Source organism: Pseudorca crassidens, chromosome Y (assembly GCF_039906515.1).
Source record: "Pseudorca crassidens isolate mPseCra1 chromosome Y, mPseCra1.hap1, whole genome shotgun sequence".
Classification (NCBI taxonomy): Eukaryota; Metazoa; Chordata; class Mammalia; order Artiodactyla; family Delphinidae; genus Pseudorca; species Pseudorca crassidens.
Genome location: NC_090318.1, coordinates 17,678,884 through 17,692,718, shown reverse-complemented (window position 1 = coordinate 17,692,718; position 13,835 = coordinate 17,678,884). Strand labels below are relative to the sequence as shown.

The 13,835-nt window shown below is 43.0% G+C and overlaps 1 protein-coding gene across 1 annotated transcript in view; it reads left to right on the top strand.

Annotated features, from left to right (window-relative positions):
- The window catches only part of LOC137217895 (protein WWC3-like), a 33,105-nt gene that overhangs the window by 16,728 nt on the left and 2,542 nt on the right, over positions 1–13,835 (top strand). The window contains 5 exon segments of the mRNA XM_067724894.1: positions 8,655–8,819; positions 10,920–11,012; positions 12,801–13,028; positions 13,175–13,201; positions 13,203–13,307. Coding sequence (XP_067580995.1) covers positions 8,655–8,819; positions 10,920–11,012; positions 12,801–13,028; positions 13,175–13,201; positions 13,203–13,307 — 618 coding nt within the window.

The window sequence follows — 13,835 nt, the reverse complement described above, 5'->3', positions numbered from 1 at the left end:
AAATTCTTCAGTGTATTTTCCTAAAAACAATGATTCTGCCTCATTACCATAGTAAACAAAATCAGAAAATTAACTAATTAGTACTATTTTCAAATCTATAGACATATTTAAATTTAACCAATTGAAACACAAATATGGTTTAAAGAAAAAGAAAAAAAATTTTGTCAAGGTTCCAATAAAGGTTTATGCTTTGCTTTTACCTCTCAAGTCCCTTTATCTTCATTATTCTGGAACATTTTTGTCTTTTATGACCTTAACATGTTTGACAAATTCAGGCCCATTATTTTGTGGGATGTCCCTCCATGTGGCTTTGTCTGACTTTTCCTCATTAGATTCAGGTTTGTGTTTTTGGCAGAAATATCTAGAAGTGACGTTGAGTCATATGTATACTATCAGGAGACACATGTTGTGAATTTGCTATACTGCTAAAAAAGTCAGCTTTATTTATGTTGTTAAAATGATGTCTGTCAACGTTTCTCCACAATAAAATTAATATTTTTCCCTTGTAGTTAATAAGTGTCTTGGGGGGAGAGCGTCCCCCTTAATTTTTAAAAGTAAATTTTTTGTTATAAGTTTGGAATCACAGCTTTGTTTTCCTGTCCTCTGTATCATAATCCAACACTGTCATTTATTTTGATGCTAGTTTTATGCTTTTAAAAGAAAACATGAAGTTGTGAGTTTCAGTCTTTGCTAAAAATCCTGAAGCAGTCCTAGGAAACCATGTCCCTAGAGAGCAAACAGTTTATAGATCTAAAAATCAAAATATCGGTCAATTTTAGTCCTATTTGATTTATGTGAATGGATCCATAGTACAAGTGTCTGATTTTAAGTTTTTTTTACATTACTTTATTGTAAACTCCTCGATTTAATCATGCCATTCTCTTTTCACAGCCAGTTCTTTAGCCTAGGTCTGAGGTCCTCAACCTGATAATCATATGCCAAACAAAGTATATGGATTTTTTTCTTGGGGAGAGGATCCATAGGCTTCAGTATATCTTTAACGGATCATTATGGGAACTTTTTGCATAAATTGCCTTTATTTTCCACCCACATTAGTTTATTTTTCATTTCAGCCTCAGATTGATTCCCTTAAACATCTTTCCCTTAGGTCATCACTTTGCTTAGGATGCTGTATCTTTTTTCTGACTCATCAGTGCAAACCTGGGTACTTTATCCTAACTTGCAGACCTGCTATTAGCTAAATAGATCTAATAGGCTTTTTATGGCTTCCCCCAACCCCCTAGTCTTCTTGGTGCCACTTTAAAGTTTTCTCCTGAATTTTTACATTTGTTTTGTGCCCACTCTATGCCATTTCAGACTGCGTTCTTTTTCCTTTTATGTCACACATTACTCAGATTTTCTTCTTGATGATTTTCCGGTAGTAATTCATCCTGAATTCCGTGAGTATTGACATATTACAGTCAATACTACACTGTTGCGTATTGTTTTCATGTTTCTTTGGAATTCTTCAGGTATTTAATGTGTGTAACTGATCTGCTCAATGGATGATACATTTATTGATAGCAGGGACAATATATAGTTTTCTTTAATTTTTGTAGATACCAGTACCTACTCTCCATATCTATTCTTTCCTCAAGTATTTATTGAGCACCTGTTATGTACCACCGATTGCACATGCAACAGCACAGAAAAGAAACAGCCCTGCTTTCAAGAGCATGCATGCAAGAGACGAAATAAATCAGTAAAGTATAATACTGATTCTTTTGCGCTTTTAAAGCTTTATTAAGTTTTTTATTGTGGCAAATATAAAATTTACCTATTTAACCCTTTCAGGTGTATAATTTAGTGGCATTAAGTATGTTCATAATGTTGTACAGTCATTGCCATTACACTTCCAGAACTTTTCCGTCATCTCAAACTGAAACTCTGTACCCATTGAATAGTAACTCCCAGTTCTTCCCAAACCAGGTCTTAGTAAACACTGTTCCACTTTCTGTTTCTATGAGATTGCCTAGTTTGGCTACCTGCTATAAATGCGGTCATACAATATTTATCATTTTGTGTCTGAATTATTTCACTTAGCATATGTCTTCAGCGTTCATCCATGTTGGTTGCATCAGAATTTCCTTTCTTTTTAAGGCTGAACAATATTCCTCTGTACATATGTAACACATTTTGTTTATACATTCATCTGTCGATGTACACTTGAGTTGCATCCATCTTTTGGCTATGATGAATAATGTTGGTAGAAAATTGTTATACAAATATCTGTTTCAGTCCCTGCTTTCATTTCTTTTGGGTATATACCTAGAGTTAAAAATGGGTCATCATATGGTAATTCAACAGTAAATGTTTTAAGAATCCATCATATTTTCTTCTACAGTGGCTGCACAATTTTGCATTCCTGTGAGCAGTGCACTTGAAGTTCCATTTTCTCCCAGTCTTTGCCAAAACTTGTTGTTTTCTGCTTCTGTCACAATAATTATCCTAATGGATGTAAAGTAGTATTTGTTGTGGATTTGCTTTTTATTTCCCTAGGGATTCATAGTGTGATCATATTTTCATGTAGCTTAACGGCTATTTGTATATCTTCTTTAAGTTCTTTGCCAGTTTTAAAATCAGATTTGTTTGTTTTTGACTTGTAGGAGTTCTTCAGGTACTTTGGATATTAATTCTTTACTGGATACCAGATTTGGGTATATTTTCTCCCATTCAGTGGGTTGTCTTTGAGGTCTGTTGATTGTGCCCTTTTTACTTTTGTGGCCGGTGCTTTTGGTGTCATATCTAGAACATCATTGCCACGTTGTGGGAAGTTTTCCTCCTCTCTACTAAGACGGAAATTAATGGCTATAAACTCCTACCTTACAAAGGAAGAAATATCTCAAATCAACAAACCAAAACCTTACAACTTAAAGAACTAGAAAAGAGGAGCAAATAAATGACAACTAACACAAGGAAGGAAATAATGATTAAACCAGACATAAATAAAATAGAAATCAACCCTGCTGACAACCCTCCTGACCTAGGACTTGAGTTGCATAATTGTGAAAAAATACTTTTCTGTTGTTTAATCTCCCTAGTCTGTGGTATTTTTTTAATAGATCTTTATTGGAGTATAATTGCTTTACATTGTTGTGTTAGCTTCTGCTGTATAACAAAGTGAATCAGCTATATGTGTGCATACATCCGCATATCCCCTCCCTCTTGCGTCTCCCTCCCACCCTTTCTACTCCACCCTTCTAGGTGGTCACAAAGCAGGGAGCTGATCTCCCTGTGCTATGCGACTGCTTCCCACTAGCTATCTGTTTTGCATTTGGTAGTGTATATATAAGTCCATGCCTCTCTCTCACTTTGTCCCAGCTCACCCTTCCCCCTCCCCATGTCCTCAAGTCCATCCTCTGCGTCTGTGTCTTTATTCCTGTCCTGCCCCTAGGTTCTTCAGAGCCTTTTTTTTTAGATTCCATATATATGTGTTAGCATACAGGTATTTGTTTTTCTCTTTCTGACTTACTTTACTTTGTATGACAGACTCTAGGTCCATCCACCTCACTACAAGTAACTCAATTTCGTTTCTTTTTATGGCTGAGGAATATTTCACTCTATATATGTGCCACACCTGCTTTATCCCTTCGTCTGTCAGTGGACACTTAGGTTGTTTCCGTGTGCTGGCTATTGTAAACAGAGCTGCAGTGAACATTGTGGTACATGCCTCTTTTTGTTGTTTTTTTTTTTTTTATGCCTCTTTTTGAATTAGGGTTTTCTCACGGTATATGCCCAGTGGTGGGATTGTTGGGTTGTATGGTGGTTCTATTTTTAGTTTTTTAAGGAACCTGCGTATTGTTCTCCATAGTGGTTGTATCAATTTACATTCCTGCCAACAGAGAACCTCAGATCCCAGGGAATATTCATCAGAGTGAGGTCTCATGGAGTTCCTCATCTCAGCACCAAGACAGCTTTACCCGATAGCCTACAAACTCCAGTGTTGGAAGCCTCAGGCCAAACAACCAGTAAGACAGGAACACAATCCCACTCATTAAAAAAAAAGAGAGAAGGCAAAAAAATACGGCACAGATGAAGGAGCAGGGTAAAAACCTACAAGACCAAATAAATGAAGAGGAAAGAGGCAATCTACCCCAAAATGTAAGAGCAGACACTGTGCTGCTTTTTAAGAGCAGCTGTGGCAAACTAACACCTGAAGAAAAAATGATTTGACCACCGTCATTGTCAAAACACTCAAGGACTTAAGTAGAAATAAAATCCCTCAACATGTTAAAGTCCATGTATTGAAAATCCATAGCAAACCTCATATTAATGTTTGCTTCACATACTATAGAGCTCTTACGTTTGGTTCAAATGTATTTATAATTGTTAAATTTTTCTGAGGAATTGACATTTTTATCAATAGACTTTTCATCAATATGTCAATATTAAATTGACATATATATCAATCTTTGCATTTTGTAATGGTTTTTGGCTTGTATATCTCCCTTCTCTCTTCTGGTTACTATTTCCACAGAATATTTTTTCTTTTACTTTCAAGCTATCTGTGTCTTTAGATCAAAAATGGGTCTCCTGAACAATATGTTCTTGGCTTTTGTGTTATCTGTTCTGTCAGTGCATGTCTTTGGGGAGTTTAGTCTCTTTACATTTAAAGTAATTTCTTACAAGGATGCTTTCTGTTGCTGTGTTGTTACTTGTTTTCTCTGTATCTTACAGGTTGTTTTGCCCATCGTTTCCTCCATTTCCTCTTTCTTTTACATTTAGTTGATTTTTTGGTTGTTTGACATGTTTCGTATCCCTTCTCATTTCCCTGTATGTATATGTGATAGGTTTTTTTGTGTGTGTGGTTATCATGGGGATTACATGTAGGATCCTAAAGTTACAACAACCTAATTTGAATTGACACCAACTTCACTTCAGTCGTGTACCAGAGCCACTGATAATAATCCTCAGAGTGAGAAATCAACAAGATGGCAGACGAGGAAACTCTAGGCTCTCTTCCCCCATGGAAACATCAAATATATAATATACAGGTCAAAATAGTTTATAAGAACTTTAGAAATGAGTTAAGAACCAAGTACATGTCTAATCAAGAAAAGCTGCATTCAAAACAGAAGGAAATTTCATGCCATTTTGCTCACCTTTATCCCAGACCCTTTCCAATGTAGCACAGCGTGTTTGGGAAGAAAATGCCAATTCTCATTTCTTCTCTCAGGCAAAGGTAATGAGTGGAACCTGCTTACAGTGTTCTGCCTTACCTGGGGACTACCGTAAGGGCTGGTTCTTGTCTTGCCAGACTCACACCACTAATGGTATAGTTTGGATATCAGCTTTGAGGCCACATATATCAGGGCTGGTGCCACAGTATGTTAGAGCCGCAGGGGGTCTGCAGTCCTGCTGTCAGCCAGGAATAAGAGGTTATAGGCAGATGAATATAACAGAAAATACGGTCCAGAAAAGAACCAGGGTGAGAATTTAGTTATATTAAGACGTTTAAAGGCAGCTGTATATACTGGTAAGAGGAATCAAAGCAAGCCCAGTCCTAGGAAAGAAACGTCCTCAGACAACTTTTCTAATTGCCTGTGTCCTCCACACTTCTCCTTATCATCTTACTGTGGTTTCCTTAAATGTGTCCAGGAATTTCTCTCTTGCTGCTTTCTGTGTTACATCATTATCTTTGTTCAGTTTGATACTAATGTGTCTTGTTGTGGGTCACCCTGAGTTTATCCTACTTGTAGTTGTGAAGCTTCTTGTATTTATATGTCTATTTTGTCAAATGTGGAAAGTCTTCCTATATCTTCAAAAAAATCTTTCTACTACTTTCTCTTTTCTCCTTATAAGGATCCCATAATGGTCCACTGACACAGTGTCCTATAGATCCTATGGGCCGTGTTCACTTTCCTTCAGTCCTTTTTCTTTGTTTGCTGGATTCCTTCTTTTCAGTTGTCCTGTCTTCCAGTTTGCCTCTTGTTTTTATATCTAGTTAAATATGTCATTTTACCTCTTTAGTGAATTTTTTCTTTCACTTGTTTTATTTTTTTCACCTCCAGCTTTGCTTTTTTAACAAGTAATTTATATCTTTTACTCATTATCATCATTATTATTTTATTCATATATTGTTTCCTGATTTCCTTATTTTTTGTCCATGTTTTTTTCCTTTTGCTCTTTGGACATACCTAATACAATTATTTGAAATTGTAGGTTTGTTGTCTGTGCTTGCTTTGAGATGATTTCTGTTGCTTTATTTGCTTCCTTTGAATGGGCCATCTTTCCATGTTTCTTTCTATGCCTTGTGATTTTTTTTGGTTGTTGTTGAAAATTGCACATTTGAAAAAACAGGGACTTTTCCCAGATTTTGCAGACTGTGAGCCTTGACATCACCTTGAAGTGAAAGCTTATGACCTCCCCAGTTTTTTCCGTCAGTGTGTGTTGAGTCTTTCCTTCAGCGTGTGTTGCCTGACCCCGCTTTCTGCTTCCTCAATTCCCCTATATAAATAGCTCAATTTTTGAAGGCTCAATTTTCCAGATTGTGTGTACCCAGCTTATTGTAGGGCTTTTTGTGGTCTATTGTATGTTTATACCAGTAGGTCAGTCCAGCAGCAGCTTTCAGGAGTCCCGCCTGCTGCTTCTGATCCTTTTCTATGACTAAGATGGGCCATGCTGCATCTCCTGCACCTGAGATTCAAGTGAGGCAAAACTAGTCCAAACCTTTAGCTCCCTAACATGTAAAAATGTTACAAGTAAGGTCTACCCTACTTTTTCTAGTTTAAGGGAGGGAATTGGGAAGTAGGCTGCTGTCTCCTCTAAGTTAAAAGACCATGGTCAAGGGTTAGTAAAAAATGAAATGCTGTAAACTTTCCTACCACTTGAATATTTTTTCACTTTGAATATTTTATCATTTTTCTTCATTCATTTGCTTACTAAAGACTGCGATTGTTTGCAGAGCTCCTGTGGGTCTATTCAGCAGTGTATGGTTTTGTTTTGTTTTGAGGTATAGTTGAGTGCTTTTTGATGTTTCCATGAAGAAACCAGGACTTAGAGCCTCCTAGTTCACCATTTTCGCAAAATCACCCGGTTTTAAGAAAGCATTTTAACAGAGAGGCTAACGAACAAATAATATCATGAGGGTTTAGATTTTTAGGAATGGTGGTCATTTTGAGGCATCTCTGAGAAGGTGAATTTTGAGTAGAGACCTTAAGGAAGGAAGTGCAGGAGCTGGGGAAGAGCATGAGGCACTGAGGCACTGAGGTGGAAGGCCTAATATGGTCAGAGAATAGCAAGGAGCATGGGCTGGGGCGATGAGCAGAAGCAGTTGTCACAGCTGAGAGCAGAGTTAGTGAAGGGGCCAAATTATGTAGGGTCCACTCAGGACTCTTGTTTTTTTTCTGAAAGGGGTAGGAAATTGAGGAGTAGTTTTGAGCCCAGGGGTGACGTGATTGTACTTCAGTTTTACGGGGATCTCCATAATTGCACTAAGAATTGACTCAAGGGGAGGGTAGGCATGGAATCAGGCAGGGCAATGAGAAGTGTATAGCACTAATGTGCTGAGTAGGAGATGATGGTGACTTGGATGAAGGGTTGGTGACAAGGGGTCAAAAAACGCCTGATTTTTTCTCTCTTCACTTTATTGAGATATAATTGACATAAACACTGCGTAGGTTTAAAGTATACATCATAATAGTTGGACTTACATACATGTTAGAATGATACCAGAGTAAGTTTAGTGACCATCCATCATCTCACATAGATACAAAATTACAGAAATAGAAAAAAATATTTTTCCTGTAATGAAAACTCTTAGAATTTACTCTCTTGACCACTTTCATATATAACATACAGCAGTGTTCATTCTATTTATCATGCTGTACATACATGCTTAGTAGTTGTTTATCTTGTAACTGGAAGTTTGTACCTTTTGACTGCCTTCATTGAATTCCCCCTCCCCCAGTCCCCACCTCTGGTAACCACAGATCTTGTCTGTTTTCAGTGAGCTTGTTGGTTTTTGAAATATAACTGACCTACAACACTTTGTTAGTCCCTGTTATGCAACGTACTTCTGTACATGTCAGAGTGATCTCCACAGTAAGTCGAGTTAACATCTGTCACGACACAAAGATAGTGTGCAGGTATTGGCTCCGTTCCCCACCCTGTATATTCATACCTGTGATTCATTTGTTTTGTGATTGTAAGTTTGTACCTCTTAATCTCCCTCACCTATTTCTTTCCTCCCATCACCTGTCTCCCGTCTGACAATCCCCTGTTTGTTCTCTGGATTTATGACTCTGCTGCTGTTTTGTTAGGTTTGTTCAGTTATGTTGTGTTTTTAGATTCCACATATAGGTGAATCCGTACAGCATTTGTCTTCCTCTGTGTGACTTATTTCACTAAGCCTAACATGCTCTAGGTTCACGCATGTGCAAAATACTTGTAATTCTGAAAATTGTGCCAACGCAGTTTCTCTTGGTCTAGATAATGGAGTGTGAGAGAAAGACAGGAGTCCAGGATGACACTAAGATTTTTTTGCGTGAACAAATGAAAAACTTTTGGTAGAGTACAGAAATTCACGTTTAGACTCATTAAATGTGAAATGCCAGTTAGAGCTCCAGTGGCAATGGCAAGGTTGTTTGGTGACTCCACTAATTTAATGCTTGTGTTCTAGAAAGAGTCGTGGTAAACAATAAATTACTATCTAGGTTGATAAGGAAACCAACACAGAAGATCTCTTCCCGGAAGAGGTGGCGAGTCTGCCGAAGGGGAGGCCCGGCCGCAGGGCCCGCGGCTCGCCCTTCACGCGGAGCAGCCCCGTTGTCCGTTCCCAGACTTTTTCGCCCGGAGCGCGAAGCCAGTACGTTTGCAGAGTAAGTCGGGAGTCCTTTGCCACCTGCCTGGAAGGATTCTTCATCGGTCGCGGGTGGGGCTGGGCAGCAGAGGGTTGGAGCTCCCGGCAGATCCTCATCTGCACGCAGGGTTGAGAACTCTGAGACAGGTGGAGGGGGAGACCCCACCTGCTGTGGTCCGTGGAGACAGGACAGCAGGTTGGAGGTTGGCCGGCCGTGGCCGTGTGACAGTGACGGCACAGACTAGCAGAGACGAGGCGCTGTTGAGGATAAGTGCTCACGACGCAGCAGACTGGGGCGCCGTTTGGCTCGAGCAGAGCTTTGACCCTCCCGCTCCTCTGACTGGGGCTCGTTGGAGAAAGCATCTTCCCTTGAAAGGGCTACCAAGGGGCCGCTGCATTAGGGCAAAGCCAGAGTTTGATCATATGAGAGAGGCAGACCCTCAGGCCTCCGTGGGAGACACTGAGGGGTCTCCAGGCCCACCCTAAGGCTCAGAAATTGGCTAGGACTCACGGAACTCAGAAAAGCCGTCGTATCCACGATGATGGTGCGCCGCAGGGAAGGGGTGCAGACCGACGCGCAGAGGGAAGGGGTGCAGACGGACGTGCAGAGGGAAGAGGCGTCGGGCAGCGCTCCGGAGAGACGTGGCGGAGCTTCCAACCCTTCTCCCGCAGCGGAGTTGTGCGGCAGCTCTCACTTCCCGGAGCAGTGGCAGCGTGCCCGGAGCACAGCCGACCAGGGACGCTCACCCGAGGCTTGGTGCCCAGGCGTTTTGTAGGGGTGGTCACGGGGCACAGCTGGTGGCCGGCGTGGCTGACCTTCGTCTGCAGCCCCTCCAGGGTCAAGCTGGTGGCCCAGGGCCCCCCTCACATTGTCAGCAGAGACTGTGCGGCCGGGCCAAGGTCCCCAGGTAAACAGAGACACTTAGAACGTTCTAGGGACTTACAGGTCACTGCCCAGGAGCTGAGCAGGGAGCCCATCTTTCTTGGGCAGGGAATCCTTTACTCACAGGAGGGAGCAACAGGGGCTGGGGCCCGGGTGGCCACGTTTGCGAGGCCTGCAGCTCCTCTCCCCACGCAGTGAGGTGTCCCGGTCGCGCTGCCCCGGGCAGCCCAGGGTCAGGCGGGGCACTCCCGCCCCATCAGGCTGCGGCCCTGTGGGGCCTGATGCTTCATCACGCGGCTGGAGGTGCCTGATCGAAGGCCATCCTTCCTTATCCTAGACTCCTGCCGAACCCCTGTGGAGCAGCCTCCTGCCTGCTTGCTGAGGAGGACGGGGCGGTGAAGGAGGAAGCCCTTCACCTCCCCAGAGACAGGCCTCCAGCCCCTGCACTGTGCTTTGCGCCCAGCACAAAGGCACACGCACTGACCGGCGATGCTTCTAGAGGCCTCTGTTTTTATATATGTTTGTGATGACTGGGAGGCACGTAAGTGCAGTGCTGCAACATTTCCTGCTATCTGGGGCTCACTGGCATGGAAAGTAAGGCCGTGAAGGCCAGGACTTTGCTTTCACACAGATACATGTTGTTCCTGAAATGAACACCTGCCGCCAAATGAAATACGTAACGTCTCGGCTCCCGTGAAGTCGGCATTATTTATTTTTCTTTTTAAAGACAGGCCTTTTCCCTTGACGGGCAGGGTGGGTGTTAGTGGTGTGGTCTTGTCCTCCTGCCAGGAACGAGGCTCTTATCTGGAACGCCACTCTTCCCAGCTCTTGCCAAAGCTAGAAACACAGCAAATGAGAATGACTGATAAAAAGTGAAAAGCGCTGAGGAGAGTGCGGGTTTTCATGAGCGTCACACCGTACCAAGTGGCAGTTGGCATTGATAGGACCGAAATTGTGTTGCGCGATTAGCCTGGAAAACCTCAGCTGGTTCGGTTGATGGACCTGAAGCAGGGGTGGGGCCGGGGGTTGGTCTGCTTATTTGGTTTGTCTTTGTTTGGCCTGAAACTCTTGTGTGGGGTTTTCTTGTACGCGAAACCCGAAGTCTTGGTAAAAGCTCTAAACGTCATAACTGTTTGAGTACCTGCACGAGAACCAAAATAATCCAGTTCAGAGTACACAGAGAATGAATGTTGAACTCTTGAGGAAGTGTTTCTGAACCGCCGTCATTTGGTGTAGCTTTATCGTAGTGACAGCGACAGTTCAATGCTGGCCCGCAAGTCCCCCCTTGTCCGAAACACTTTGGAAAGACGAACCCTTCGCTATAAGCAGGTATGTGCCACGTAGACTAATCTGCCGTCTGTATGTACGCTGGGAGTTATTTCCACAAACCTGAAGGGGTAATATTTTAGGTAAGATTAATTGAAAGGTAATATGTTTATTTCCTTGTTTACTTAGATATAATTTTTAAAAGTGTATATAATGTCAATGTTACCAGTATTTGTTAATTTCCTAAGATAATGTCGTAATCTAAGATAATACATGATCTTTACATTTTAAAATATAATAAATTAATAAACAGCCATTCTGTATAAGAGATTCTTCTTTCTTTTTTGACAAGGGAGTATATACAGTTTAGAAAATTTGGGTCTTTCACCGTGGCGCATTCTCCTACATGGGACTGTTCTACAGTTTTCCTTTATATACACCGGATTTTTTCTCCACGTCACGCCAGTGTACACAGTTTTGCTCCTTTTAATTTGTAAGGTAGTGGTTCCCTGACTTTCCCGGGCAAGAATTCTTTGAAAGAAAAAGAAATTCCCAGATCTCCTTGTGGTGGTTGTATTTAGAGTAGCCGCTGACTGAGAGTGATAAGAAAATACATAACTCAGCAACGAAAGTATTTCTCAGCAGCCATGCTGTTGGCATTTTGGCCTAGGTCTGTCTTTGTTGGGGGCTGTCCTGTGCACTGTGGGCTGTTGAGCTGCATCCCTGGCCTTGACCCACTAGTTGCCGGTACCACCCCCTCCCCCAGTTGTGACGACCAAAAATGTCCCCGGAGGGCCCAAGTCACCCGTGGTTGGGAACCTACTATCCTACTATGAATTCAGGAGAGCTTTTAAATGAGTTTGTGTTTATTAAGTCACTTAGATTTGCATTTAACTTCTGTATATGTGCAAAATAGCGTTATGGGTGTGTAAAACGCACACAGTTATTCAGTCCTCCCAACAACGCTCGTGGATTTGTGATTTTGTTGCACTAACTGCCTTCCCCAGCGTTGTTAGCCGTGGCGTGGGAAGTACTGCTCTCAGCTCCGTGTACAAAATTCTACTGTCGTCTTAGAGCTTTCTTGAAAACAGGAGACTTGCTTACTTCAGGCGTGTGTGGGGAGGAGCGTTTTTTGTTGTTGTTGTTGTTGATGTTCGGCCTCGCTGCGCGGCTTGCAGTTGTAGTTCTCTGACCAGGGATTGAATTTGCAGCCCAGCATTGGAAGCGGGGAGTCCTAACCATCGGACTACCAGGGAATTCCCTGGGGAGGAACGTTTTTGACAGCTTGTGTGTGTTTAACCAGAAAGCCCTCAACGTGGTTTATAACATGCTTTTTTCCCGTTATACAGTAGGCCATTAAGATTTTGCCATGTCGGTCTATTTTTCATCTTTCTACAGTAGCTGCGTTTTCTGCGGGCCTTATAATGTATTTGATCACTTTTCTCTTGTCAGGTATTTAGAATTTTTCTGTCATAAAGCTTTTGCACATCATCAGCTGTGCCTTTCAGGTGCAAGTCACATGAAATTTCAGAACCAAAGAAAACACAACATTTTGTGGCTCTTGCTTATAGTGTCAAGTAGCACTTGAGAAAGATGACGCCCTCCTGCCCCGTGTGAGAGGGTCTGTTTCTCTGCGCTTTAGCCAAAGCCTAGGTCGTCATTACAGCGGACAGCTTGCTGTCACTGGCTCGTTACCGGAGTGGAGGTTTGAACCCGTGTGGCCCACATCCGTGTTGTGTTGGCGTCGGGCCACGCTGCGGCTGTCTCTCTCCAGTGGGGTCGGTCACTCGGGGAAGAAGCCGCGGGAAGGGCGCGGGCGGGGTGGAGGCGCTCACGGCCGCGGTCTCGCAGCCCTGCAGGTCCTCCGTGGCGGCGCTGGCGGCGCGCACGTCCCTGGACCTGGAGCTGGACCTCCAGGCGTCGCGGACGCGGCAGCGGCAGCTGACCGAGGAGCTGTGCGACCTGCGCGAGCTGCGCCAGCGCCTGGAGGACGCCCAGCTCCGCGGCCACGCCGAGCCCCCGGCCTGGCTGCTGCGCGACGAGCGCTTCCGGAGCCTGCTGCGGGAGGCCGAGAGGCAGGTGAGGCCCCGGCCCGCCAACGCGGGGAGGGGGCAGGCGGCCGGGCCTTTCTCTCCTCCCGGTGCCCGGAGCTGGCAGGGGCTTCCATCGCTCTTCCTTAAAACTGGAAGCAAACCCGTCTGGTTCACCCCGCGTTGCTGTTCCAGACGAGACAGACCAAACTTGACTTGCATTCAAGAACAGGCAGCTGAGAAGACGCTGAAGAAGGCCTCCAAAGGGGTGTGCCAGCTGCGCGGGCGGAACCTCAAAGAACCCATCCAGCTGGGTGCAGGCGTTCAGGTGGGGAGAAGCCCAGGCCTCACTCTCGCGCTTGATTTTTACTGTCATACCTTTGTCATTATGAAGAGTAAAGTAAGTATTGAGAGAGACCCACAAGGAAGTCGAGAACAAAGCTGGAATCCCCACTGCTGTTAGCATTGTGCGATTTTTCTCCTGATTTATTTTCTGTGGAGCTTTAATTAAGGCCAGGTATGATCATTTTTGTTTAATTTTGCATTCAGCTTATTAAGAATTAACATACCACATGTTACTACCTAACCTGTTATTTTTTTCATGACTGATTTCATCTAATAAACATAATTCACTTACCGGCTCTTGTAACATCTTTTATGTTTATGATCATAAATAACAGCAATTTACATATGTACAGTATGTGTTATCTTTGCTTTTTAAAATTTAGAGTGAAGCATACTCTATATTCAGGAAAATGTTCTTTTCTTACGAAGATAGTTCAGTGAGTTCTCATAAACTGAACATGACAGAAATCAAAACATTATCAGCATTTCCAGATTACTCTGCAAATTTCCT